Genomic DNA, 27,913 nt, shown 5'->3' with positions numbered 1-27,913 from the left:
AGTGATGCCATCCAGCCACCTCATCCTCTGTCGTCCCCTTCTCCTCCTGCCCCCAATCACTCCCAACATCAGAGTCTTTTCCAATGAGTCAACTCTTCACATGAGGTGGCCAAATTACTGGAGCTTCAGCTTTAGCATCATTCCTTCCAAAGAAATCCCAGGGCTGATCTCCTTTAGAATAGACTGGTTGGATCTCCTTGCAGTCCAAGGGACTCTCAAGAGTCTTCTCCAACACCACAGTTCAAAAGCATCAATTCTTCAGCGCTCAGCCTTCTTCACAGTCCAACTCTCACATCCATACGTGACCACTGGAAAAACCATAGCCTTGACTAGATGGACCTTTGTTGGCAAAGTAATGTCTCTGCTTTTGAATATGCTATCTAGGTTGGTCATAACTTTCCTTCCAAGGAGTAAGCGTCTTTGAATTTCATGGCTGCAGTCACCATCTGCAGTGATTTTGGAGCCCAGAAAAATAAAGTCTGACACTGTTTCCACTGTTTGCCCATCTATTTCCCATGAAGTGGTGGGACGGATGCCATGATCTTTGTTTTCTGAATGTTGAGCTTTAAGCCAACTTTTTCACTCTCCACTTTCACTTTCATCAAGAGGCTTTTGATTTCCTTTTCGTGATGAACCAAAGTTTCTGACTTTGTGGAACTACTATCCCAGTTGGGGGAGACAGATGAATAAAACAGATAATTCCAGATAATAGGATGTACACTTTAAAAAATAAGCCAGTGCGCTGTGATAAAGAGTTACTGAAGAGGTCACTTTGGGTCCCATGGTTATGGAAGTTGACCTTGGATCTGGGATCTGAATTGGTTGAGAGGAGGATTCAGAGGAGGTTGAAAAGGAGGATCCTAGGAGAAGAGATTAATGTCAAAAAAAGAGAAAGGGAAGAAGCTATGGAGCCTTGTTCTGGACAAGGCGGGAGGGGATGGGGGTGTTGGATACAGAGAGTGTCAAATTTTGTTTTTAGAGAGAGGAACAAAGAAAGGAAGGAAGTAGTGTTGCATTCTTAATTAAAGCTTAATTAAGGCTGGAATTTGAAAGAGGAGAAACCTTCCAGACTCAGTATTCTCAGAAACAGGAAGAAGTTAATCTGCTGAAAGGGAACACTTGCCAGGAGTGGGAAAGTGAGTTGGCAAGAATCAGAAACAGGTTGATAGAAGACGCTGAGTGCTCAAGCGAGGTGGCAGACCCTTACTTTGTAGCGATGCCAAATAGTGTGGTTCTGAGTTCTTCTCTAGCAGAGCTTAGCCACTGCAAGGGAGTAAAGCAGGGCTATAGCATCTACCTGAGATTCAAGTTTTGAAGGACAGAGATTTAAGAGATGACCCATCTTGGGGGTAATATGAGAAGGGAAAGAGAGAAGAAGCAGGGGTACTGAAGCATGGAAGAAGATGCTTTCAACACAGTGGAGGTTTCTATGAGAATGAAAACCAAGAGTGAAAACAAGAGAGTGAGAAGGAAGAGATTATAATCAAACTATATGACACGAGATAGTGACACATCATATATTAAAATACATTAAGCAAACAGCTGTCTTCTTTAAAATCATCTTGGCATCATTAGTTGGCCAATATTATGGACAAGCATAGGAAATTTACTTTTCATTGAGACTAGTATGGCACAGAGGAAGGGTAAATTATTTCTTAATCTTCCATGTCAGTCAAAATCAGCCTGCTTCCTGAGGGCGTATTTATTTAAATACGCCCTCAGGAAGTTCTTAGTGATCTCACCTCTCCCTGAGCTCTTGTTCTTTTTTACATTATAATTTTCTGTACCATTGTATTACATGTTATGTTTGTTCACGAGATTCCTCAAGGCTGAGTTTTGTTTCAGTACAGGGAACATGTTCTTCTTTGTTTCTGCAGATGCTCAATAAATACTGTAAATTGGTTAAGCCGTAACATTTCATTTACTGAAAGGATTAACATTAACATCTACCCCATTAGATTCTTTTTGCCAGAATTAGGTATTTGATTTTAGTAATTCTCTTGCCAAATAAAGCTGGACTGAAGGGAAAGTCTGAACTGGATAACATGAGCATAATCAAAGATAATACTTGGATTCAGAGAAAGGTGTAAAATGAGAAATGAACTAGTCAATCTCTCGCTCTCAAAAACAAAACAAATTAAACATACGCTAAATGAAAATATGTTCCCTTTTAATTAAGGCTCAGAATATTACTGCTGGGCTAGACTATTTTATTAACAGTTAACCCCTGATTTTATGGGCTTCCCTGGTGGCTCAGCTGGTAAAGAATCTGCCTGCAATCCTGGAGATCTGGGTTCGATCTCTGGATTGGGAAGATCCTCTGGGGAAAGGAACAGCTACCCTCTCCAGTATTCTGGCCTGGAGAATTCCATGGACTGTATAGTCCAAGGGGCTGCAAAGAGTCGGACACAACTGAGCAACTTTCACTTCACTTTCATTTTATATATGAGGAAACTGATGTTCAATAGAGAAAGTGAGTTGCTCATATCCTACCTGTATGGAAAAGACAATCCAATTTCTTTGAGTATTTCCCTTAACACAGTACCTGGCTGCTCCCTTGAGCTTTATAATCCCAGACAATAATAGTCCTTTCGGTAGTAGCAACAATTCGTTTCAGCTGTGAGAGGTAATCGCATCCTGTAATCCAGGAGGTATCCTGATGGAAAAACATGGAATCAGAATGTTGTGTTTTGGACTATATTGTGTTTTGTTCTATCACATAATGACTGGCTACTAAGGAGTAGATTAGTTACATTAAAAGCACCATTTTGCCCCCTTATTTGCAGAGGAGCCACACAATATCTCTTCTTTGATGTCTTGACAAGAGGGCCTCATCTTTTTCCCTTTTACCCTGAGTTTCTCAGCACCATCAGCTGGAGAATGGCACAGCCAGGGCCCTGGCACAGCTCCCTGGAAGCTCACAGCCACTGGTCAAGCAATCATCTTTGTGCACTGTTCTTCTGCATGAGAACACTTCTTCATAGGAGGTAAGACTAGATTTAGGGCGCTGATTAAGCAAGTTCTCTGGCCCTGTCCTCCTGCTTAACATTTTTAGCTGGATAAGACCTTGGTGATCATCTGGTCAGGGATCAACTTGAGGCCAACAAGTTTGCCTCATGCCTTCCAAAAGCCACCAGGTTGGCATGGCCTGGACCCATACTACCACTGACAGCACACGATGTTACAGGAACAAAGGCTCCCACTGGGGAGTGTGTCTGTGCCAGAAACGGCTCCCGGTGCTCCAGGTATGCCCTGAATCTTCTGTAAAACCCATTAGGAATTTTAAGAAAGTTTAAGAAACAGAGACTCAGAGACTCCTCTGCCTGGTACCTCAGTGCATTTCAGTGCATACAGGTAAGGTGAAAGCCAACCATTCCATATCCCTCATAAAGCTACAGTGGGATTCCACAGTGGGATTCCACTATGAGAAGCCATGGATTCTACAGTGGGAAGTCACCATAGCTTTACAACATTTGCGACAAGATTGCTGTTCCAATTAGTAATATGTATTGAATCAATTACAAAATTGCACTCAAATTCTTTATGCTGTTTTCAAGTTTAAAATGTTTTCAAATAACTATCACTGACTAGTTCCTTGTCCTCACACTGTGTGGGTTTTGTCCATTTTTTTTTTTTTTTTTTTTACATTCCTTAACAGTGAGCACTTAGAAAAGCAGCCAAAGCTTTTAAATTGAAGCTTTCAGGGAATAATCAATTTCCAAGCAAATTAACTCAGAAAACAAGATCTGTGTCCTCTTTGCTGTTGCTCAAGGTTTAGTTTGGATCCTAGTCAATAAAGATAAAACTACAACCTATGAAAACATCTTATTCTCAGAGCCTATTCAGGCTCTTCACTGAGATTTTGATTGGTTATGGAAGAATCATCATCAATCATTTTAACTTAATTAAGAATTTTAAAAAGTACTTACTGTAACATTGGTACTGGTCTGAACTTTCATCTATTAAAAAAGAAAAAGGAAGAGAATAATGAACCCCCGTTGGCACTATGCTTAAAGATGAAAATACTGGGTATAAAGCACTATGTTATCTCCTTGGTTTAACCTCAGCTGTCATTTCTACCTTCTGTGAGTCTTCTGGTTCCTCCTGCTTCTGAAAAGCCTGTCTCTGTGGAATAACGCACTGTTTGCTTTGGGCAACTTTAGGCTTCTGTGTCTTATCTTTAAGCCCAGTGCTCTTAAACTTTATTAATTATTTTGTTCCTTCTATTTGTACAGTTCCTCACATTCTTTAACTATTCAGAGCAACCTCTGATACTAAAATTTGGGACTGTAAAATAATGCTAACAGCAATGGCAAGAATGGTAAATAGGTCAATATGAATATAGATCAATACAGGAAAAAAAAGCATTTCATTTGAAAGTTATTTCTCAAGTTACTGAGATTTAAGAATATTCTATCTAGTGGGTTTTCTCTTTTATTCAATAAATGTATGTGTATGTGTTGTTTTGCTCAGTTGTGTCCTACTCTTTGCGATCCCATGGACTGTAGCTCACCAGGCTCCTTTGTCCATGGAATTCTCCAGGCAAGATTACTGGAGTGGGTTGCCATTCTCTTCTTTGGGGGATCTTCCCAACCCAAGGATGGAACCCAGGTCTCCTGCATTGCAGGCATATTCTTTACCATCTGAGCCACTAGGGAAGCCCCAATAAATACGTATTGAGTGAGTATAATATCCTAAGTACTATACTAGTGAAGAATCATAGATTTATCTCAGGAGAGCTAGTAAGTACATGAGCAGCCTCTTATACCCTTTTGTTGTTGTTGTTTAGTTGCTAAGTCATGTCTGAGTCTTTTGTGACCACGTGGACTCTAGCCCATCACGCTCCTCTGTCCATGGGATTTCCCAGGCGAGAATACTGGAGTGGTTGCCATTTCATTCTCAATAGTATTTTCCCAACCCAAGGATCCAACCCTCATCTCTCGTATCTCTTGCACTTGCTCTTCACCACTGAGCCCCCAGGTAAAGCCCTCTTATACCCTTAAGACATGTTAACTGCTCCCAAGGTAAAGGTAAGGGTCTGAAGTTTATTAATGACCTAGTTTCTATTGCATGCTCAAATGGTCTTTGGAGAAGTTTAGAAAATGGCATTCTAGAAGGATGGATTATGCGAAAAGAAGAAAATGTGAATCAAAGAGATTACTCGAACTGTTATTTGTAGTCATCACAGACTGTCTTTCATCTGAAGAGTTCAAAAATACTTTTGCAACCAGGGACTTTTTTTTAAAGGAACAAATAAAGGGATTAGAGAAATTCCTCTTCTATTTCTCTCCATCTTTAGTGGAAGACACTTTAAAATTCCCTTATCTGCTCTAAAATTTTCATAATCCTATGTGTATATGAAAGAGAAAGAGACACACACGTATCTCTGGAAATTTGATAATGCCATCTCACTGAATTCACATAATCCTAAACTATTTCATTATGAACATCATAATTTTTCTCCTCACTGTTTTTCTTTAGATACCATATTAGTTCTATTTTTGAGGAATTAAAGGTAAAAAAAAAAATGAAAAGGATAATAATGCATAGAGAAAAAAAGAGACTGAGGAAGATTTTCATACTTAATGAGTGTTCAACTCTTTGTAACCCAGTGGACTATACAGTCCATGGAATTCTCCAGGCCAGAAAACTGGAGTGGGTAGCTTTTCCCTTCTCCAGGGAATCTTTCCAACCCAGGGATCAAACCAAGGTCTTCTGCATTGTAGGCAGATTCTTTACCAGCTGAGCCACAAGGGAAGCCTACTTAATGAGGCAAATCCATTTTTATTTTCACGTTATTTGTTCATAATTATAATTGTCATTATTTACTAAGGGTTTACAATGAAGCTAAGTGATTTGTATTGATGAAATCATGCAAACAGCACAACTACCTAGGGAGACATGTCCTCTGGTCTGGATGAGGAGGAACTGGGGCCTAGAGGTAACATGCATAGCTATGGTGGAGGTCGTAGGGGGAGCCAGTCTCCACACCTGCACTCAGAATCTCCTGCTGCACCTCTGGGTGCAGGTGGCTCCCTTTGACGCAATCTGTCTGCCTGTGATGAAAATCACTGAAAGGCTGAAAATCATTGTTGAAATTTTAATCGTGTGATAATTATTTTAAACATATTTTATTTGTCTAAAGCGTGACTCTACTTAAAAATAAATTAATAATTAAATCAATTTTTGTATATTTAACACCAAACACTTGTCTATATCATATTTTATCATGTCATCATACATTCCATTACAGTCCCTCATATTTTGAAAATAGAAGTCCAAAAACATAAATTTAGAAAGAAATGACATTAATAATAGCAATGCCTTAAAATGTGTCCATATTCATTATCTCATTTGATGTTCACTACAGTGCTCTGAGGGCGGGGAGACTGATCCTGTTGTCCTCATTTTACAAATACGAGAAAAAGAGACATGAAAAGATGTAAGTTGGCTCATTAAGTTCCCTGCTTAACATATAGGATGGTAAAATAGAGGAGCTAGCATCTGAGCCTTTTTTTAAACCTCAAGCACAAGGTTTCGTCTTGGAAGCTTTCATTACTTGGTAGTATTATGACAAAATCACTTGACTTGTGAGTTTTTATCATTTTATTTGAGAAATTATCTAAGGGCATCCTTTAATTGTGTTGATGCACGTGGTTCAATAGGTTACCCAGAGGAACAATGACAAATGTGGTTACTAAATTCTCAAAAGCTGCTCTGGGGTTGAGCAAGCTTCTTGTTTTAATAATACTTGGTTTTATTTCTTGGAATAACTCTTAAATATGGTTATGGTTTCTGCTGCATCTGATACATAGGCATAATGCATAGACAAAACAAAAGAGAAAGGTAGGAGAGGAAGGAAACAAAGCTCTCAAATTACCTGGCTATTGAAGACTGTTATCATTCCTTTCTGAGAAGCTGTTATTAGTAAATCCAACTGAGGGATCTTGACAATGCACTTAATCACATCCCGTCTTCTACTCCCTGTGAATGGCACACACTCATTTCAGCTCCTAGCAGTAAAGACCCTAAAAGTCACTTGTTAGAGTTTTAATCATAAAAGAAAAAGGAAACAACCAACGTTAAGCTAGAAAGGCTCTAGTTACTTTAAAACTAAAGTAGAATAAAACCAAAAAAATGAGCAATGATTGCTTTTTAATTATCCTTAGAGATACTAATCTGACTTTTTAATGCTTTCCAACTAAACGTGGTCCATGATCTCCCATAGAAGCTGTTAAGATCACAACATGCACATTTCAGAGAATGAGTTTTCCAAATGTCTTTTAGAATTATTTCAAGATCTTCACATTCAGGAATCCTTTCTTTGAACTGTCACCATGTGATTTACACAGAACGAAAGTCTAATACTATCTCAGGCTTTCCAGTACAAAAAAATGAAACTGCCTTAATACTGTTTTAGGCTTTCTTTCTTTCTTTTTTTTTTTTTTAATGTATTTTGGAGAAAACACTTTCCTGTTTCTTTGCCTATGTGCTGAATGATAAAGCCACACATATTGAGCCTCTTCCCAGGATGATTTAAATCAAGTTTTTATAATTGCAAATGTTTAGGGAGGAAAAGCAAGGGAACAAATTTCATACTCCAGTATTATCTGCCTAACCCACACATTCTCAACAGAGAAATTATTTTCTCCAAAAGGGTACAAATTGGTTCTTGGTGGGCAAGGCATGTAAACAACTCTTACTCTCTGTGTCAAAGTTCGGATGTACATACAATCCATAGGCAGAGACACAGTATCTGAGATATTAAAATGTCTGAAGCTTGGGGAAATGAGGTTGAGAGGGAGTTGGGGATGGATTTTCCTGCAGGAAAATTTTCCTGCAGGATTTTCCTGCAATTAGGAAAAAAGTTCCAAAAGACTGCTTGGAGGGGTCACTATGAAAAAAAAACACAAAATCTGTTGAGAATATTTTATGCCAAGCCACCAACATGTTTCCTGCTTCCATTCCCTCCCCACTATAGACCACTTTAATCACAGAGGCCTGAACATTTGTCGAAGTGTAACTCCGGCCAGGCCCTCTCACAGTTGTTTGTCTCAGAAGTCTTTAGTGTGGCCTCAAGGCCCTGGACATCAGTGCCCTCACCGCTGCTGCGGCTCTAACCTCCCCCTCTTCTGCTGTTCTCCCTCCCCCACCACTCCACTTCAGCGTGGAGTGTGTGCTTTATTCGCGTATCTCCTCCACGTCTTTCCCAACTACCCTGTTTTAAGTCCCAGCACATGTTCGCGTGTCCAAACCAACTTCAACTTCCTCCCACACTCCTGCTTTATTTTTCTCCACAATCTGCTCATTTTATTATTTTTTTCTATAGTGCTTAATTTACTCTTTTTTTTTTTTTTTAATTGTCTGTCTCTTCCCCCATTAGAATATAGATTCCATGAGGTCAGGGATTTATGATTGTTTGTTCATCACTGTGTTCCTAGCACTTAGAAAGTCACCTAGTTCACAAAGTTGTTTAGTCACTAAGTCATGTCCAGCTCTTTTGCAACCCTATGGACTGTAGCCAGCGAGGCTCCTCTGTCCATGGAATTCTTCAGGCAGGAATACTGGAGTGGGTTGTCATTTCCTTCTCCAGGGGATCTTCCCGACCCAGGGACTGAACCCATGTCTTCTGAATTGGCAGGCAGATTCTTTACCACTGAGCCACTAGGGAAGCCTGGCTTACAAAGCAGATCTTAACAAATATTTGTTGAGGGAATAAACAAGTTACAGAACTCAATGGCCATCTATAAAGATGCTTTTGAAATTCTAATTTAGGAGGCCAGAAACACGTCTCCCCTGGTCACTGGCCACTCCTCAAGTGATGACAGCAGGATCACCGCTGCTCCCTAGCTTCTGTTCTTTGATGACAGTTCCCATGGAGAAGCCCGGAGTTTAGGCTCTGGTGAGCTCTATTGTTGGGCTAAGGAAGGGTCAAAAACCAGGGTGGGTTTTGTTCACAAAGGACTGAAGTAAGTTCAGGGTTTTTTGTTTTTTTTTTCTTTTTTAAAGAACACCAGATTTGATCTAGACTATGTCCTTCATCTCAGAATTTGAGATGAAATGCTTGAGGACAGAGACAGATTCTTTCCACATCCTGGACTTCTCCCACCCTGGAGGGAAGAAAAGAAGGAAAACCCATGGCTTCAATAGTGGACAGGGAAATGAATTCACGGGACCCAGGCTCAAATTTTAAAGCAAATGACATATCTAAACTGGAGACCTCAAACTGAACTAACACTCCTCTGTTATTAACCCAAATGCACAGTCTGAGAGGTGTTAAGGCTAACCTCCATAATATAATCAAGGATGGGAGCTTGGGAAAGAGCACTAGTAAGTGAAAACTTGAAAATTCAATTTTAAGAATATATATTTTTAAAAATGTGATTGATCCATTTGGTACTGGAGCACACATTATTGAGGTGACACTGTGGAGAGATTTAACTTGAGATCTGAACCATTCCTGAAAAATGGGAGTTTTCCCTCCTTATATTCCCTACTTAGTGTCCTTCAGAGCAACGATAATATTTCCAACTCGACTGCAAGTTTCTTCTGATACTGCATTTGAAACTGTCACTCCCCTCTCTTGTTATAAATTACTGATCAAGTAAATAAGATGGAAAATGGTTCAATGGAAATGTATTCCCACTATTTATTTTTGATAAAATATTAAAACCCATGTTAATTTGTTAGGGAAATTAAATTATCACCTGAAATTACAACTCGCTGTTTTCTAGAAACAAGGAAAACCAAATTTTCTTCATCCATTTGGTTAATAAGAGAATCTTCTTCAGAGGAAAAGTAGCCAAAGATCTGAAAATCCAAACAACACAGGTAAACACTCACAGTATCTCAGAAATGGCTATAGAGTAAGAGATTTAATGTCAGTTGAATCTGAAGGCTTACTTTGAATTAACAATCAACTCATTGCTTTATAAATACAAAGTTCTGATATAAATATCGGAAGGCGGTTTAACATTATTCAGCATACTGCATGCTGATGGGCATGAGTTTTGAGCAGTCATAGATTTTTCTTTCCAATGGATAAACTGATGTCCCAGGCTGATATCCTTGCTCAGACTGATAGTTCAATTAGGAGCTGGCACTTGTTTGGAAATCAAATCAGTCTTCATCAGACAGTTCTCAGTGCTCAATTGAGAACACTGATGCTGAATTTTGCCACTCTCAGATAACTATTCCTACCCATTTTCCATAAATCTTCCTGAGCAAGACTTTTCATTTCTTTATTGGTGGTAGGGGAGGGGGGCGGGGGTTGGGCTTTCCCTGGTGGCTCAGGCAATTAAGAATCTGCCTGCAGTTCAGGAAACCCAAGTTTGATCCCTGGGTCAGGAAGATCCCCTGGAGAAGGCAATGGTTACCCATTCCAATATTCTTGCTGGAGAATTCCATGGACAGAGGAGCCTGGCGGGCTACAGTCTATGGGGTGGCAAAGAGTTGGACACAATTGAGAAACTAACACTTACACTCACTTTGGAATTTTACTGTTCCAAATCCTACCCTCCAGGAATTGCATTAATCAATTATTATAAAAAGAATATCTTGAAGAAATAAAGTACTTTTTATTTGTGAATAAATTGTCAAGATTGTGTAATTCCAAGGAATTTGAAACATAAGATAGCTATTTTTTCAGTTGTCTTATGATAAGCAGAAATAAAGTTCTTAGAAGTTAATGACACTGTATTTCTCATAAACTTGAGATTAGCTAGTCTTGTTAGTAAATGAGTAGAATGAGCTTCTGAAACTCAAGTGTGGATATGAACCACTGGATCTTACTCAAGTGCAGTTCGGACTTGTAGGCCTGGGAGCGCACCTTTCTAAGAAGCTGCCCATGAGGGACCAACTATATATCAGTCTGTTATAATAACATTCGTTTATTTTGATGTAGGTAATGGCTTAGCTTTATGTGTTTACATATCCTTTCATCAGTTGTTTCACAAATGTTGCTACCTCCTCCTTTACATTCTCCCACATCCAAACCTCACAACATCTATCAACTGCCTTAATAATTTCCTACAATTAGGTTTTATTCCTTGGGAAGACCAAGATTATCAAAGACTCTTTTGTATTTTTCCATTTTTCTTCCCATCAGCAAAACCAATATTCATTAAAAGATTAAGAAATTTATTACTTTTCAGAAATTGAAGCTAACTTTCCATGAGTACAAAACATTCTGCATGCAGCATCTAAGTCCCTTTGAAGGATCGAGAGCATGCTGAAAGGAAGGCCCGAGGTCCTCACGTCCTTGCTAACTGTCAGGTGGGGCTACCCCAACCTTTCAGAGGCCTCTTTTCAGTCCTACTACTTGGGCCCCTACATCTCAGCACCAGCAATGGTGCTTCACATCCTTCACATTTAGAATCTTCTTCCGCCTTCTTCTTCCCTTTTTAAGGACTCCTGTGATTACATTGGGTCCACCCAGATAATCCAGGACAGTCTATTTTAAGGTAACTAATTAGTCATTGTAATTGCATCTGCAAAATCCCTTCACAGTCAGTCAGTCAGTTCATTCGCTATCGTGTCTGACTGTTTGTTACCCCATGAATCACAGCACGCCAGGCCTCCCTGTCCATCACCAACTCCCGGAGTTCACTCAGACTCACGTCCATCGAGTCAGTGATGCCATCCAGCCATCTCATCCTCTGTCGTCCCCTTCTCCTCCTGCCCCCAATCCCTCCCAGCATCAGAGTCTTTTCCAATGAGTCAACTCTTCACATGAGGTGGCCAAAGTACTGGAGTTTCAGCTTTAGCATCATTCCTTCCAAAGAATACCCAAGACTGATCTCCTTTAGAATGGACTGGTTGGATCTCCTTGCAGTCCAAGTCCCTTCACAGCAGTACCTAAATTACTCTGATGTTTTATTGGATGACCACAGGACAAGAATCTTGGGGTGGGTGGCTGGCATGGGGGACATCTTTAGCATTCTGCCTATCACATCCTCCTTTTATAAATGCAATTCAATACAATAAGCTATTTGTGCAAAATACAATACAAATACCGATATTAGCAGGCTATTTAACTTCAGATAGTCGTGTGAGATAATTTTCAGATAATAATGTGAAATGACAATAGGAATGAATATTTGCGTTAATATCCTCTTTGCAGGTTCTAAACTGTCCACTGGGCACCTTTGCTGCTTGCCCGGTCAGTACATTAGCCATGCAATCTGTCATATATGTGGTTTACAGTCACATCTATGATAGGTGCCATCCTATAGGACATCTGCTCTTATGAAAATGATACATTTTGCTATTTTTAAGCTTAGTGATACAATATTGCAATACTTACCATAAGCAATTTCCAAAGAATACTAAAAACATCAAATTACTAACATTTATTGAGAAAAAATTTGAGATATTATACAACATAAAGGCCTTTCAAAGAGACCCCTCTTTAGCTGTCTTTATCTGTTATTACACTTTGAAAGAAAAGGTTTACAAAAAATGTTTTTAAAGAACAAAAAACATCTACTTTCTTGTGATGGGCTGTAGCCTCAAGAATCTCAAAATTTCTCTTTCAATGGTTTAAATTTCAGTCTAGTAACCAGTGGGACATTTTAGAGAATTTTATGACTATTGATGATGCTTCACAGTGTTAATTTTCATTTTAACTATGTTATTTAAAGGGCTTGCTACATGCATTAAGTGATCCATCTTTTTTAACTATACTTTTTTTTTATTCCCTGATTACCTAAGGAACACATGTTCAATGTAGAATATTTGGAGAAAATAAAAAGCAGATAAAGAAAAATAAAAACCAGTATGCAACTCATTTTTAAACCTATCCTGGAGCATTCTTTTCTCATTTTTGAAGTTAGCAAATAGTTTCAGGTTTACAGTATTTTTGTTGCTTAGTCACTAAGTCATGTCCAACTCTTTTGTGATCCCATGGGGCAGGAGGAGAAGGGGACGACAGAAGATGAGATGGCTGGATGCCATCACCGACGCAATGGACATGAGTTTGAGTGAACTCTGGGAGTTGGTGATGGACAGGGAGGCCTGGCATGCTGGGATTCATGGGGTCACAAAGAGTCGGACATGACTGAGTGACTGAACTGAACTGAATATACAAAATGCATGAAGGCAGTTTTAAATGTGCAATGAACTTTAAGAACCTGGCTATGATAAATTGGATTTTTTGAAAATGTAAAAAAAGAACTAATTTTATTAGATTGTCACAGCTGTCATATCAGCATGCATTTTTTAGAAAAAACATCAAATTGGTGAATTTTTATGTAGCCATTTTTAATATTGAATAAAGAAAAAAAGCAACATTTTGGCATATTATGCTTCATTATTTCAAGAAATGTTAAAACATAGTTGCAATGCAAAAAAAAAAAAAGGGGGGCAAAAAGTTTGTCCTCTGTATGGAGAAGGTGCCATGACTGATGAAACATGTCAAAAGTGGTTTGCGAAGTTTCATGCTGGAGGTTTCACACTAGACAGTACTCTGTGGTCAGGTAGAGTGGTTGATGACAATCCAATCCAGACACTCACTGAGAACATCAATGTTTACCACCCAGGAGATAGCCACTATAGTCAAAGCATCCAAATCAAGCCTTGAAAGTCACTTGCACCAGCCTGGCTGTGTTAATCACTTTGATGTTTGGGTTAACATTAACATAAGTTAAATGAACAAAACCTTCTTGACTATACTTCCGCATGAAATTCTCTACTGAAGTGTGATGAAAACTTTCCATGTTTTGAAAAAAAAAATTATGACAGGCAATGAAAAGTGGATACTGTATAATAATACGGAATATAAAAGATCATGGGGCAAGCGAAATGACACCACCACACCAAAGGCCGGTCTTCATCCAAAGAAGGTGATGTAGTGTACATGGTGAGACTGGAAGGAACTCCTCTATTATGAGCTTCTTCCAGAAAACCAAAGGATTAATTCCAACAAGCACCACCTACTATTAGACCAACTGAAAGCAGCACTCAATGGAAAGTGTCAGGAATTAGTCAACAGAAAGTGCATAATCTTCCATCAGGATAATACAAGACCTCATGTTTCTTTGATGACCAGGCAAAAACTGTTACAGCTTGGCTGGGTAGTTCTGATTCATCCACCATATTTTCCAGACACTGCACCTTCAGAAGTCTTCACAAAATTCTCTTAATGGAAAAAGTTTCAATTTTCCTGAAGACTGAAAAAGGCACCTGGAACAGTTCTTTGCTCAAAAAGGTGAGAAGTTTTGGGAAGACAGAATTATGAAGTTGCCTGAAAAATTGCTGAAGGCAGTGGAACAAAGCATTGAAGACATTGTTCAATAAGGTTCTTGGTGAAAAATGAAAAATGTGTCTTTTATTTTTATTTAAAAAGCCAAAGGAGCTTTTTGGCCCACCCAATATATCCAGTGATCATTTTTGGATGTGAGAGTTGGACCATAAAGAAAGCTGAGCACCAGTCAATCCTAAAGAAAATCAGTCCTGAATATTCATTGGAATGACTGATGCTGAAGCTCCAATGTTTTGGTCACCTGATGCAATGAACTGACTCCTCAGAAAAGACCCTGATGCTGGGACAGATTGAAGGCAGGAGGAGAAGGGGATCACAGAAGATGAGATGGTTCGATGGCATCACTGATTTGATGAACATGAGTTTGAGTTGTTAGGTTAGATAAAAGGAAATCCTGCTGTTTGCAATAACATGCTGGACCTTGAGAGTATTATGCTAAGTGAAATAAGTCAGATACTAAGAATCAGGGTATGTGATCAGCTTGTGCTCACAATAAAAATCAGCTTGTGCTCAAATTCCCTGATTAGCTGATGGTTGGAATCTCCATTTTCAGTTTTCTGGTTCTAACTAGTCTGGGGGCTACATGCCAGGGGCATACTGATGCAGTGAACTTCTGGTTAAAGTTGCAGTCAACCTGGTGGGTGTTTTAATATCTGCAAAAGTTAGGTACTTGCTTCATACTTAGGGTTATGTCTTTAAAACAGAATCTGGGGTCTTTAGGATAGATCTGTTATGTTTAACTCTTTTAAGCTATAGCCATAACTGCTCGAGTTATAGGTACTCTCCTGCCTGACTCTCCTGTCTTTGTTTCTGCATTCTGTACTTCCCAAACTTTAACTGCTAGGGCCTGTCCTTCACTCTACACGGAGAGCCTAGGGAGTCATGGCATATTTCTATAGCTGCTTTTCCCAATCAACAACAAGCAGGGACACAGAGCAGTTTGTATTGTCCCAGACCTACTGGGAAGGTCCTGCAGGCTTTTTCTTGGTTTCAGTTTGGGAATTTTGTGTTCCTTAAAGGCTTAATAGAAATACTTTTTTGTTTGCAATTTTTCCCCCAAAATTAATTGATGAATTTATTTGTTTGACTTTGAGGATCTGAGGTATCATTTACTATTGGTTTCTGATTTTATCAAATTGGAATCAATTGAAATATTACTTTTAGCTTTCCACACAGTCAATTTTGTGATGGCCCTATATATAATTGAGAAGATGTATCTCTTCTAAATCTTTGATTCAAAATTCTATATACACATATTTACTAGTTCCTTAAATGTGATAGTCATATCCATTAAATCCTTGCTATTTCTTTTTCTACTATATCTACTGATTTTTCAGAGACAGCCAAATAATTTAAGAGATCATTTTGATTACTCTGTATGCAGTGTGCAATTTTTTCAATTCTAAGTTACCTCAAATCCTTTTAGATTTATAAACATATCTATAGAATGCAGTCTTCTGTGAGTTTTAAATGAGGAGTGAAGAATTTCCCCTCTCTTTTTCCATAGTTCACAGATTATTTTGCAATCAAATATGCTTCTTCACATATGTTCTTCCAATAACACCAGAACGATATCTAAGGAGTCAATACCAGACTGATAAGAAAATGACTTGGCAAACGTAAGAGCTGGTCAACCTCATTCTTCTCTTAAAAATATGGATATACTGAAATTTATATACATTGACACTACTGAAAAAGAATATCTCATTTAGAATGTAATGAAAACCTTACTCTGTCTGCCTTACTCACTTAATTATGGGCAGTGCCTTGCCTTTAATGGGTATAGGCATCGAAACCACGGCACACTGTGGTTAACCCCTATGGGGTTAACACTTATTTTTTGCTGAACAAGGGAAAATAATACCAGATTTTCATATTATAAACAAGAAAAGTGGATACCTCACACCAGTCTATAGATGCATCTGGGTTGTTGCAGAGCTTCCTATAAAAGCATTTCACATCTTGACTCTTCACTTCTGGACCAAAGAGTTCCTGTACCATCTTGTAAAACTTGTCATAATCAACTGCATCTGCATTTAACAAAGCACATGAACATTGTCAGAAAATTCAAAGGACTATACTGCATTTTTAGTTGCTTTTTCTATTTTCTAATTTATTTCCTGGTGGTGATGGTTTAGTTGCTAAGTCATATCTGACTCTTTGTGATCCCATGGATTGTAGCCCACCAGGCTCCTCTGTCCGTGGGGATTCTTCAGTCAAGAATACTGGACTGGGTTGCCATGCCCTCCTCCAGGGGATCTTCCCAACTCGAGGATTGAACCCATGTCTCCTTCACTAGCAGGTGGATTCTTTACCACTGAGCCACCTGGGAAGCCCAATCTATGTCCTTATTTCAACCTATAACAACTTCTAAAGTTTAAAGATCTTTCCATGGGAACATAACGAAGCTCTTGGCTAGAATATTATGTAGTCAGAAAGAAATAATTTACTTTGGTGTTTAGTATCTCCCCCATAGATTTTATTTCAATTATTTTAGAAGTCTTGTTCAGGAATACAAAGGTAAGAAAGTGAATTACTTCTTTCCTATTAGGAAGAAGTTTTACTAACAGGAGTATTTCCTCAAACTAATATTTGTTAGACAATAAAAGTGAGTAAAGAGCATGTCTTCTTTTGTTTTGTTTTGTTTTCTCACCAAAATTATATTATTTCTTCCATTATGTCGTTAGTTCATCTCAGCATATTTTTACATATTATGTAAAGTGAGGGTGTTTCATTCATCTCTAAGAAGCAGACCCAAGACAGATGCAGAATTGCAAGAAATTTACTGGGGGTGGGGAGAACTCCTGTGAAAGAAAGAAGAATGGGAACAGGAGTATGTGATGAGAGAGTTCAGCTCATAATAAAGTTCTGATACATGTTAAAGGAAAGAGAGGTGAATTCATTCAACACATGAAAGACAGGTCTCCATACCACCTTTCAGTGGAACTCCCACAGATCCTGAGCCCTCACTTGCCCCTTACTCCTCTTAGGTCTCAGCAAAAAGGTTGTTACTGGAAGTGGTCTACCTGCAGGTTCCTTGGTTCCCAGAATTCTCCTGCCCCTACACCCTTGTAATGCATTATTTTTCACAGTTTATCCCAATCCTTTACATGCAGAACCTATTCAGTAATGTTCTTTGTATCTACTGTCATTATTTGTGTAACTTCCCTCTTTCTCTTACCATTTGCAGTTGTTCTGTAATTGTTGAAAGGCTCCAATCTGTTTTTCACTATCTCTTCTAAAATCTCTCTCCTTGAAATAATTTTTACTAATGTCAAATTTCCTAAAGTCTTGGATAACATCTGACTTTTCCTGAATTTTTATCACTAACTTGCCACGTGCTGCTGCTGCTGCTAAGTCGCTTCAGTCATGTCCGACTCTGTGCGATCCCATAGATGGAAGCCAACCAGGCTCCCTGATCCCTGGGATGCTCCAGGCAAGAGTACTGGAGTGGGTGCTAGACAAAGTAAAAAAAAAAAATCTGGACTCTAGCTGTATGCAGGTCAGGAAGCAACAGTTAGAACTGGCCATGGAACAACAGACTGGTTCCAAATAGGAAAAGGAGTACGTCAAGGCTATATATTGTCACCCTGCTTATTTAACTTATATGCAGAGTACATCATGAGAAACGCTGGGCTGGAAGAAGCACAAGCTGGATTCAAGATTGCCGGGAAAATATCAGTAACCTTAGATATGCAGATGACACCACCCTTATGGCAGAAAGTGAAGAGGAACTAAAAAGCCTCTTGATGAAAGTGAAAGAGGAGAGTTAAAATGTTGGCTTAAAGCTCAACATTCAGAAAACGAAGATCATGGCATCCGGTCCCATCACTTCATGGGAAATAGATTGGGAAACAGTGGAAACCGTGGCTGACTTTCTTTTTTGGGGCTCCAAATCACTGCAGATGGTGATTGCAGCCATGAAATTAAAAGATGCTTACTCCTTGGAAGGAAAGTTATACCAACCTAGAGAGCATATTAAAAAGCAGAGACGTTACTTTGTCAACAAAGGTCCATCTAGTCAAGGCTATGGTTTTTCCTGTGGTCATGTACAGATGTGGGAGTTGGACTGTGAAGAAAGCTGAGTGCCAAAGAACTGATGCTTTTAAACTGTTGTGTCGGAGAAGACTCTTGAGAGTCCCTTGGACTGCAAGGAGATCTGACCAGTTCATCCTAAAGGAGATCAGTCCTGGGTGTTCATTGGTAGGACTGATGTTGAAGCTGAAACTCCAGTGTTTTGGACATCTGATGTGAAGAGCTGACTCATTTGTAAAGACTCTGATGCTGAGAAAGATTGAGGGCAGGAGGAGAAGGGGACGACAGAGGATGAGATGGTTGGATGGCATCACCGACTCAATGGACATGGGTTTGGGTGGATTCCGGGAGTTGGTGATGGACAGGGAGGCCTGGCGTGCTGTGGTTCATGGGGTCACAAAGAGTTGGACATGATGGAGCGACTGAATTGAACTGAACTAAGCTTTGATAATTATTGATTTTTTGTGAGCCATACTAGTAACTTAATATTTCTAACTTTCTAGTTTCCCATGTTTTAAATGGACATAATTACAATCACTATGAAGAACAGTTGTTGACTATTTGACACTGTAAACACACATGTACACAAACCACACCATTGACTGAATGTTGATTTTGACAAATTTCATGATTCACTGGGGCATAGCTATTGAGTTACAGGACAACAAGGAGCTAGACACAAATATACATTAAGCAACTTATGTGTCAGAGCTGAGCTAGACAGTGGTCATAGAATGGAAAACTAGGTAGGCAAGACCCCTTCTTCTGGTAGTTTATATTCTAATGGGATAAACAGAAAATCAAGTGAATAAAATATTTATGGACTATGACAGGAAAACTAATTATTAGAGATGGACATTGGATTAGTGGTTATCTGCATAACAGGGCATGAGAGAACATTCAGGAATGGTAGAGATATTCTCTGTCTTGATTTAGTTGATACCTACAGGTATGTTTACATATGTCCAAATGTATTGAGTTATACACTTAAGAACAGTGCGCTTTCTGTGCTTTACTGTACGTAGGTCATATCTTAGTAACAATGTGAGAATCGTTGAGAGTGAGATAAATGCTCAGAAGGAAATCAATAGGGAGATGTGATGTTAACAGAATTATCCTATGCTGGTGGGTGAGGGTGGACCCGAGGGAATCCCTTTCTAAGGACAGGTAAAAAGCAACAAAGCTGAGACCTGATAAGCAAAAGGAGTCAGACATATGCTAAAGCTAGAGAAGAGCATTTTAGGTAGAGGCTGACAAACACAAAGATGCTAAGGCAGGAAAGAGCTTGGTGTGTTCTGGAAAAGTCAGTGATATTAAGCATAGTGAAGACTGGGGAAAGTTATCATGAGGTGAGATCAGAGAGGAAGGAGGGCCAAGTTAGAGTTAGAAGTTTGTATTTTATTCTAAGCGTGGTGGTGAGCTATTACCAGAGCGTTTGAAAGACCCTGGTTGCTATAAGGAGACAAGGATGAAAACTATAAAGTTAGTGAGGGGTTTGAGTATTTAATTCAGGTTTCAGATGTGGAGGCTTAGGTCAAGATGATACATTTATGCCTCTTTTCTCTGTGAGTGTGCTCAGTTGCTCAATCTTGTCTAACTCTTTGCCACCCCATGAACTGTAGCCTGCCAGGCTCCTCTGTCCATGGGATTTCCCAGGCAAGCATACTGGAGTGAGTTGCCATTTCCTCCTCCAGGGGATCTTCCTGACCCAAGGATTGAACTCACATCTCCTGCATTGGCAGGTAGATTCTTTACCACTTAGCCACCTGGGAAGCCCACCTATTTTGTCCACTTAATTATTAATATCAACCCCTTTCATTCTTGAAAGTGTCCTTAGCTGAATGATAAGTGGTATAGGCACTGATGGTAAATAATCTGCCTGCAATCCAGGAGACCTGGATTCAATTCCTGCGTAGGAAAGATCCCTGGAGAAGGAAATGACAACCCACTCCAGTATTCTTGCCTGGAGAATTCAATGGACAGAGAAGCCTGGGGGGCTACAGTTCATGGGATCGCAGAGAGTCGGACATGACTGAGCAACTCATACACACATACACACACAGGCACCAAAGAGAGATCAGTGAGATGGTGAGATATGGCTGGAAGTAGAATTGCAAAGACTTGCAACAGCTTGTAAGTTTGGGGGACAGAATTTGTGAGTGAAGGACAGGCTGGATTCTAGAGTAATGGTTATTATTGGGAGAGTTTGCCCTACCTATTTGGCAATATCTGCAGACATTTTTGATTGTTACAATGAGGAATAAAGATGCTACTGACATCTGGTGGGTAGAAACCAGAGATGCCACTAAATATTCTGCAGTGCACAAGATAGCCCACCCCCACTCCTGGCCTCACACACATACCCATAGAATACACATACAGACAGAAGAAAGAATTATCAAGCCCCAAATGTCAACAGTATCAAGGTTGAGAAACCTTGCTCTAGAATGACACTCAGGTTTCTGATTTCAAAACTGAACAGATATTGGTACTATTTACCAAAACAGGGGAAAATGAGTAAGAGTCATATTTCTTGAGAAAAATAAACCATTCAATCTTGGTAATATTAAGTTTGAAATTCATATGAGAGATCCAAATTGCTTAGCTGTTTTAAATTCATACCAACTAGTAAAGATAGATGTCTCATTCTAAATGCCACTGGATAAGGAATGTAAGACTTTTCTTTCCTCAGATGATTTTAAGTCTATTGGGTAATTAACAAGAAGATTTAAGAGCAATATTGCACAAATGAACTCCTACAATATACTTGATATAGTTTTTGAGGTAAACAACGGTGCCATTAAGAAACATTCTCTGTAGTTCTCAGCTTCTTGCCAATGTTGCCTATGGTGAGAGGTAGATCCGATTTGGGGCTCCCCAAGTGGCTCACTGGTAAAGAATCCACCTGCCAGGGAGGAGACACAGGTTCAATCTCTAGGGTTGGGAAGATCACCTGGAGAAGGAAATGATAACCCACTCCAGTATTCTTGCCTTGGAATTCCAATGGACAGAGGGGCCTGGTGGGCTACAGTCCATGGTATCTCAAAAGAGTCAGACACAACTAAGCAACTAAACAACAACAACAAAAATGAATGTATGCCAGTATTAGCAGTCTGATCAAAATTCAGATACATTTCTCCCTTCTCAATCTTTTAGTTTAGTCCACTAGTACATTACACATTAGTTATAGTATAATATACTATAAAAATGTATATATATATGTCTATAATATATATGTGTTCTCTCTCTATAAACATAAATATATGTATATATATGTATATGTGTGTGTATATAAACATATATACTGCTGCTGCTGCTAAGTCACGTCAGTCGTGTCCGACTCTGTGCGACCCCGTAGATGGCAGCCCACCAGGCTCCCCTGTCCCTGCGATTCTCCAGGCAAGAACACTGGAGTTGGTTGCCATTTCCTTCTCCAATGCGTGACAGTGAAAAGTGAAAGTGAAGTCGCTCAGTCGTGTCGGATTCAGCAATCCCATGGACTGCAGCCTACCAGGCTCCTCCGTCCATGGAAGTTTCCAGGCAAAAGTACTGAAGTGGGTCGCCAGTGCCTTCTCCAAACATATATACTAGAGAAAGAAATTTTCATTGTGGCTTTGTAATTGCAAGCTTGTAGATTTAAGCAAGGTTTATTTGTTTAGCACACATTTAAGGAGTGCTTCCTGGCTTCAGACTCTGGGCTAACCCTAAGGTTACCAAGTCTTCAAAGCACTCACAGTTCAATGCTGGAAAGAAAAGGCAGGAATACACACATGTATATCAATTTCAACAAGTTAAGATTAGCAGTAAATTCCTTAAGATGGCAATCAGTTCAGTTCAGTTCAGTCGCTCAGTCATGTCTGACTCTTTGCAACCCCATGAACCACAGCACGCCAGGCTTCCCTGTCCATCACCAACTCCCGGAGTTCACTCAAACTTACATCCATTGAGTCGGTGACGCCATCCAGCCATCTCATCCTCTGTCGTCCCCTTTTCCTCCTGCCCCCAATCCCTCCCAGCATCAGGGTCTTTTCCAATGAATCAACTCTTTGCATGAGGTGGCCAAAGTACTGGAGTTTCAGCTTTAGCATCATTCCTTCCAAAGAATACCCAGGACTGATCTTTAGAATGGACTGGTTGGATCTCCTTGTAGTGCATAGGACTCTCAAGAGTCTTCTCCAACACCACAGTTCAAAAGCAGAGATGGCAATAAAGTGCATCAAAATTTCTAAGGATGGCTTTGCTCAGGAAAAGTTTGGAAGCTTTTGTAAAGAAGTGATGTTTGATTTGGATCTTGAAAAATGAGGAAGTATTCATAGACCCTCAAAAAGGGAGGAAATGTATACCACTTTGCAGGGATGATGCGTGCAAAATCAGAGTCGTTAACAGTATGCCAGGTTTGGAAATGCTGAGAACTTAATGTTAGGACAGAAGGTGCAGGCAGGGCAATTCCAAGGAGCTACAACTGAAGTAGGTTAGGGGATGATGCCAAGTTAATGTATATGGATTTTAAGGGTGCTCTAATATACTAGGAATATGGAAATTCTAAACGGATTTTTAATGGAAAATCTCCCAGCAGAACTATACAGAAAGGAATCACTCTTGGCAAGAAAACCATTATATAAAGAAGCTGTTATAATAACCCAAGAGTGAGATGCCGTGAAATAAACAGTCAACATTTATACCAAGACACCTGGCTTAGGAGACTAGTTAGTTGATGTCTATGCTGTAAGACTGAGAGACAATGCAGGCAAAGCTCAAGAAAAAAAGAGGCAAAGAAAGAATGAGAAGAGGAAAAAATAAGAGGAGAGTGGTGTTAATGAGTGACACAGAAGAGAATTTCTAGAAGCAGTAGCAGCTAACTGTTTATGCAGTGAAATGGCCAACTAAGCTGGAAAATATAAACAAGTTGTTGAATTTGGCAGGCATATTAGGTGATCGAATACCTTGGTAAGAGGATTTTTCAGCAAAGTGATGAAGGAAGCCATACTTGATTGAAAGCTAAGTGGTGACACTATGCGGAAATTTAGCAGAGAAGCAAAGGAAAAACATACAAGCTTTAGAGAAAGTCAAGGTAAGGACTGTCATCATAATTTCAGTTTTAGAGGACAAAACCAGTGGAAAAGGAGGATTTTGCAGTTGTTGCAGCAAGGTAGCAACAGCTCTGGAGGGGAGGAGGCATGGAAGAGAGGACAGGTATTGCTTCAGGTAATTTGGAAGTGGAAGAAAGAGAGTTTGAGAGAATTCTTATCTTTTGGCTTTGCTTTCACTTACGATGTTGGAAGCTTGACTGAGAGGAGGTGAGATCCCATTGAGGACTGAGAAAAAGTGCAAGGGTTTGGAAAATCAGTTACAGAGAGAGTTAAAACCAACTAACAAGGGGACTAAGGAAACATGAAAGCTTATTGAGTAGTTTAGAAAGCCCAGCCAAGTTCTTAATCGTTTAACAAAAGCATATCTATTAATAAAAGGTCTGAGTCAGCTCTAACACTTAGGAATTGAGTGACTTGAACAGATGATTTTTACGTATCTCTCATTTGTTAACAAATAAAATGGAGCTAATAGCAATAAGGAGCCTGGCAGACTAGAGTCCAGTTCAGTTCAGTCATTCAGTCATGTCCAACTCTTTGGGACCCCATGAACTGCAACACGCCAGGCCTCCCTGTCCATCACCAACTCCCAGAGTTTACTCGAACTCATATCCATCGAGCTGGTGATGTCACTCAACCATCTCATCCTCTGTCATCCCCTTCTCCTCCTTCCTTCAATCTTTCTCAGCATCAGGGTCTTTTCTAATAAGTCAGTTCTTCGCATCAGGTGGCCAAAGTATTGGAGCTTCAGCTTCAGCATCAGTCCTTCCAATGAAAATTCAGAACTGATTTCCTTTAGGATTGGCTAGTTTGGTCTCCTTGCTGTCTCAGGGACTTTCAAGAGTCTTCTCCAACACCACAGTTCAAAAGCATCAATTCTTTGGCACTCAGCTTTCTTCAATGGTCCAACTCTCACATCCATACATGACTACTGGAAAAAACATAGCTTTGACTAGACATCCATGGGGTCACAAAAGAGTTGGACATGACTTAGCAACTCAACAACAACAAAAATAGCAATGACAGTAATATTTGCCTTTTAGAATTGTCATGAGAAGTAATTAAATTTTATTTATTAAAATGATTTGTAAATTCTTAAATACTATCAACTACAAATTGGCAGTTGCCAAGGGCATTTGCCATCTGCCTTTGCTGGGATTGAATCTGTGCTGCTGTAGCAGCTGACCTTTGACACTCTGAAGGGAGTTCAGGGTGGAGAGCAGGGGTTCCTAGGTGGCACTAGTGGTAAAGAACCCAATTCCCAATGCAGGAGTTGTAAGAGACTTGGGTTTGATCCCTGGATCGGGAAGATCCCCTGGAGGAGGGCATGGCAACCCACTCTAGTGTTCTTGCCTGGAGAATCCCATAAACAGGAGGTGGGCCGCAAAGAGTAGGATAGGACTGAAGTGACTTAGCATGCAGGCACAAGCTCCAGGAAAACTGGTGGAACAGGTCTTTAGATAGTTAGATATTTTCAGGAACTGATTTAATGATCCCATCCCTTGCAATCTCCTCCTATCTACAAAAGTCCTAAATCCCTTAATGGTGACATCAGCGCCTTGTAACTAGCAGAAAATCTTTTGTAAGATAAGTGCTTGATTGCATGAACTCCCATTTCTCCAAAATCTCATATATTGACCTTCCCCCACTACGTCTTGGAGCAGTCTCTCAGGCATCTGAGGTGCTGTCTCCCAGACTGCAGTCCCCATTTTGCCCCCAATAAAATTAAACTCGCAGCTCTCAGGTTGTGCATGTTTTTTAAGTCAGTAAGACTATTCAAATAATACTGGTTTGGGTTTGAACACCCAAAGTCAACATTTTCACTTATTTATGACTATGTTGTTGTCATTGTTGTTCAGTCACTCAGTCATGTCCTTCTCTTTGCAACCCCAGGGACTGTAGCCCAGCAGGCTCCTCTATCCATAGGATTTCCCAGGCAAAAATACTGGAGTGAGTTGCCATTTCCTACTCCAGCCTGGCATATTAAGAGGCTGGCCATGCTGACCCTCTAGCAGTTATGTGGGCCCCACTACTTCCCTTACAACAGCAGGATTTGTTCTGTTAGAATTTTACTCTACCATTAAGCCTTGCTCTTCACTGCTATCCTCAATGATCTGAAGCTACACACTACATCACTCCCCTTCAACCTTGACCATGGAGCTATACGTTCAGTTCTGTGTTGGTATCTGATTCTAGTAATCCTGGCAGATCACTGCTCACCACCATCTCCTTACCTTGGCATGCTTGAAATTATTCCAGCCTAGAGACTGGTAGGCTGCAGTCCATGGGGTCGCTAAGAGTTGGACACGACTGAGTGACTTCACTTTCACTTTTCACTTTAATGCATTGGAGAAGGAAATGGCAACCCACTCCAGTGTTCTTGCCTGGAGAATCCCAGGGGCGGGGGAGCCTGGTGGGCTGCCGTCTATGGGGTCGCACAGAGTCCGACACGACTGAAGCAACTTAGCAGCAGCAGCAGAGACATGAGGAGAGGCCCAGCGAGTGAACCATGGTGAGGCAGGAAACTTTGCCTTACTTATAAAATTCTTTATGATCTTGTGATACCCTTAAGGAAAGTGATGGCAGGTAGTTCATGTGGCTTACTAATGATCACTATGCACTAGTCACTCAAGTGGTAAAGAATCCGCCTGCAATACAGGAAACCTGGGTTTGATCCCTGGTTATGGAAGGTCTCCTGGAGAATGGAATGGCTACCCACACCAGTATTCTTTCCTGGAGAATTCCATGGACAGAGGAGCCTGATGGTCTGCAGTCCATGGGGTCACAAAGAATTGGACACAACTGAAAGCTCAACATTCAGAAAAATAAGATCATGGCATCTGGTCCCATCACTTCATGGCAAATAGATGGGGAAACAGCAGCTGACTTTATTTTTTGGGGCTCCAAAATCACTGCAGGTGGTGACTGCAGCCATGAAATTAAAAGATGCTTACTCCTTGGAAGGAAAGCTATGACCAACCTAGATAGCATATTCAAAAGCAGAGACATTATTTGCCAACAAAGGTCCATCTAGTCAAGGCTATGGTTTTTCCTGTGGTCATGTATGGATGTGAGAGTTGGACTGTGAAGAAGGCTGAGCGCCGAAGAATTGATGCTTTTGAACTGTGGTTCCCTTGGACTGCAAGGAGATCCAACCAGTCCATTCTAAAGGAGATCAGTCCTGGGTGTTCATTGGAAGGACTGATGCTGAGGCTGAAACTCCAATACTTTGGCCACCCCATGCGAAGAGTTGATTCATTGGAAAAGACTCTGATGCTGGGAGAGATTGGGGGCAGGAGGAGAAGGGGACGACAGAGGATGAGATGGCTGGATGGCATCACTGACTCGACGGACATGAGTTTGGGTAAACTCCAGAAGTTGGTGATGGACAGAGAGGCCTGGCGTGCTGCGATTCATGGGGTCACAAAGAATCAGACACGACTGAGCAACTGAACCGAACTGAACTGAACATTCAGAGAAATGAAAAGAGCTTCCTCAAGTCCACTTAGCTATTCAAGGACAGAGTCAGATGAGGAACTGTACACCACCCTCCCATTCAATGTCTTTGCTATTCAGCTATGTTGCCTATCCCTGTTATAAGAAGTAATTAAATTATATTTATTAAAGTAATTTGTAAATTATTAAATTCTATCATCTTTCTGTTTGATAGTATTCCCAGTTCTAATCAACAGAGCCAACTAGACTGCCCCATGTTCACTGATCTTACCTTCTTTTGGGGCAAACACGCCGGCTCTTTCATCTCTTTTCTGGGCTGCTACGTGTTCAACCAATCTTTCAAACCCTCTCAAGGCTGTCCTGAAACTGCTAACCTGCAGTGCAGTGTTGATATGTTTTTCCTCCCTGATATCCATAAGGACATAGGGAATCTTTTATTTTGTCCAGAAATAACAGTGTAAATTTGCCAACTGGGAAAACCTTCCAGTTGTTGCAATGCCTCCCTGCTGCCTCAGTTTTTGCCCTAGGTCTCATTCCTTTGATCTTAACATCCCATACTGTGGGTAGGAGTATAGCAGGGAAAACACTGACTTAGGTCTAATGCATTTCATATAGGCAAACACTTCAGTAAAACTCCTGACCTCATAATGTTACCAGTGTCCTTCATATGGTCCTTATTGCATCATAATACCTTTGTAACATCCTCCTTCCTTCATAAAGAGGAAATTGAGATTTCTTTCTCCACAAATTTGTGTGTATGCATGTGTGGGTGTGTGTGGGGTGTGTGTGTATATACTCCCTAAGAGGAAAGAAGAATGGATAAAGGCCAAGTTTGGAAACTGGGCATTACCTTCTCCCCCCATATCTCTTTTCACCTCATTTTGCCTTCCTCAGGATATGCCCTGGAGAGTAAATTCACATTCACTCTTGCAGCCATATTTGATTGGATACCTGAACTTCTAAAGATGAAAATGTATTTCAGTATCTGACCTTTCTATGACAAATGAAGATGGTCTTTGAGGTCACAGAGAATAAAAATACTTTTTCTTCCTTTATGTATTGTCCTTCAATTAAA

General features: G+C 40.1%; 1 protein-coding gene across 1 annotated transcript in view; it reads right to left on the bottom strand.

Annotated features, from left to right (window-relative positions):
- Nucleotides 1-27,254, bottom strand: part of WDR64 (WD repeat domain 64) — a 120,109-nt gene extending 92,855 nt beyond the window's left edge. Inside the window, exons 1-6 of the mRNA XM_070384485.1 lie at nt 27,110-27,254; nt 16,160-16,290; nt 9,708-9,810; nt 6,881-6,984; nt 3,930-3,959; nt 2,546-2,656 (exon numbers count right to left, since the gene is read on the bottom strand). Of these exons, the coding sequence (XP_070240586.1) occupies nt 2,546-2,656; nt 3,930-3,959; nt 6,881-6,984; nt 9,708-9,810; nt 16,160-16,290; nt 27,110-27,254 (624 nt within the window). The remainder of the gene's footprint in view (nt 1-2,545; nt 2,657-3,929; nt 3,960-6,880; nt 6,985-9,707; nt 9,811-16,159; nt 16,291-27,109) is intronic.
- Between the last annotated feature and the right edge of the window lie 659 nt (nt 27,255-27,913).

The sequence above is a fragment of the Bos mutus genome, chromosome 16 (assembly GCF_027580195.1).
Source record: "Bos mutus isolate GX-2022 chromosome 16, NWIPB_WYAK_1.1, whole genome shotgun sequence".
In the NCBI taxonomy this organism is placed as follows: domain Eukaryota; kingdom Metazoa; phylum Chordata; class Mammalia; order Artiodactyla; family Bovidae; genus Bos; species Bos mutus.
The sequence above is the reverse complement of the archived record's forward strand: the minus strand, read 5'-3'. Positions and strand labels throughout refer to the sequence as shown.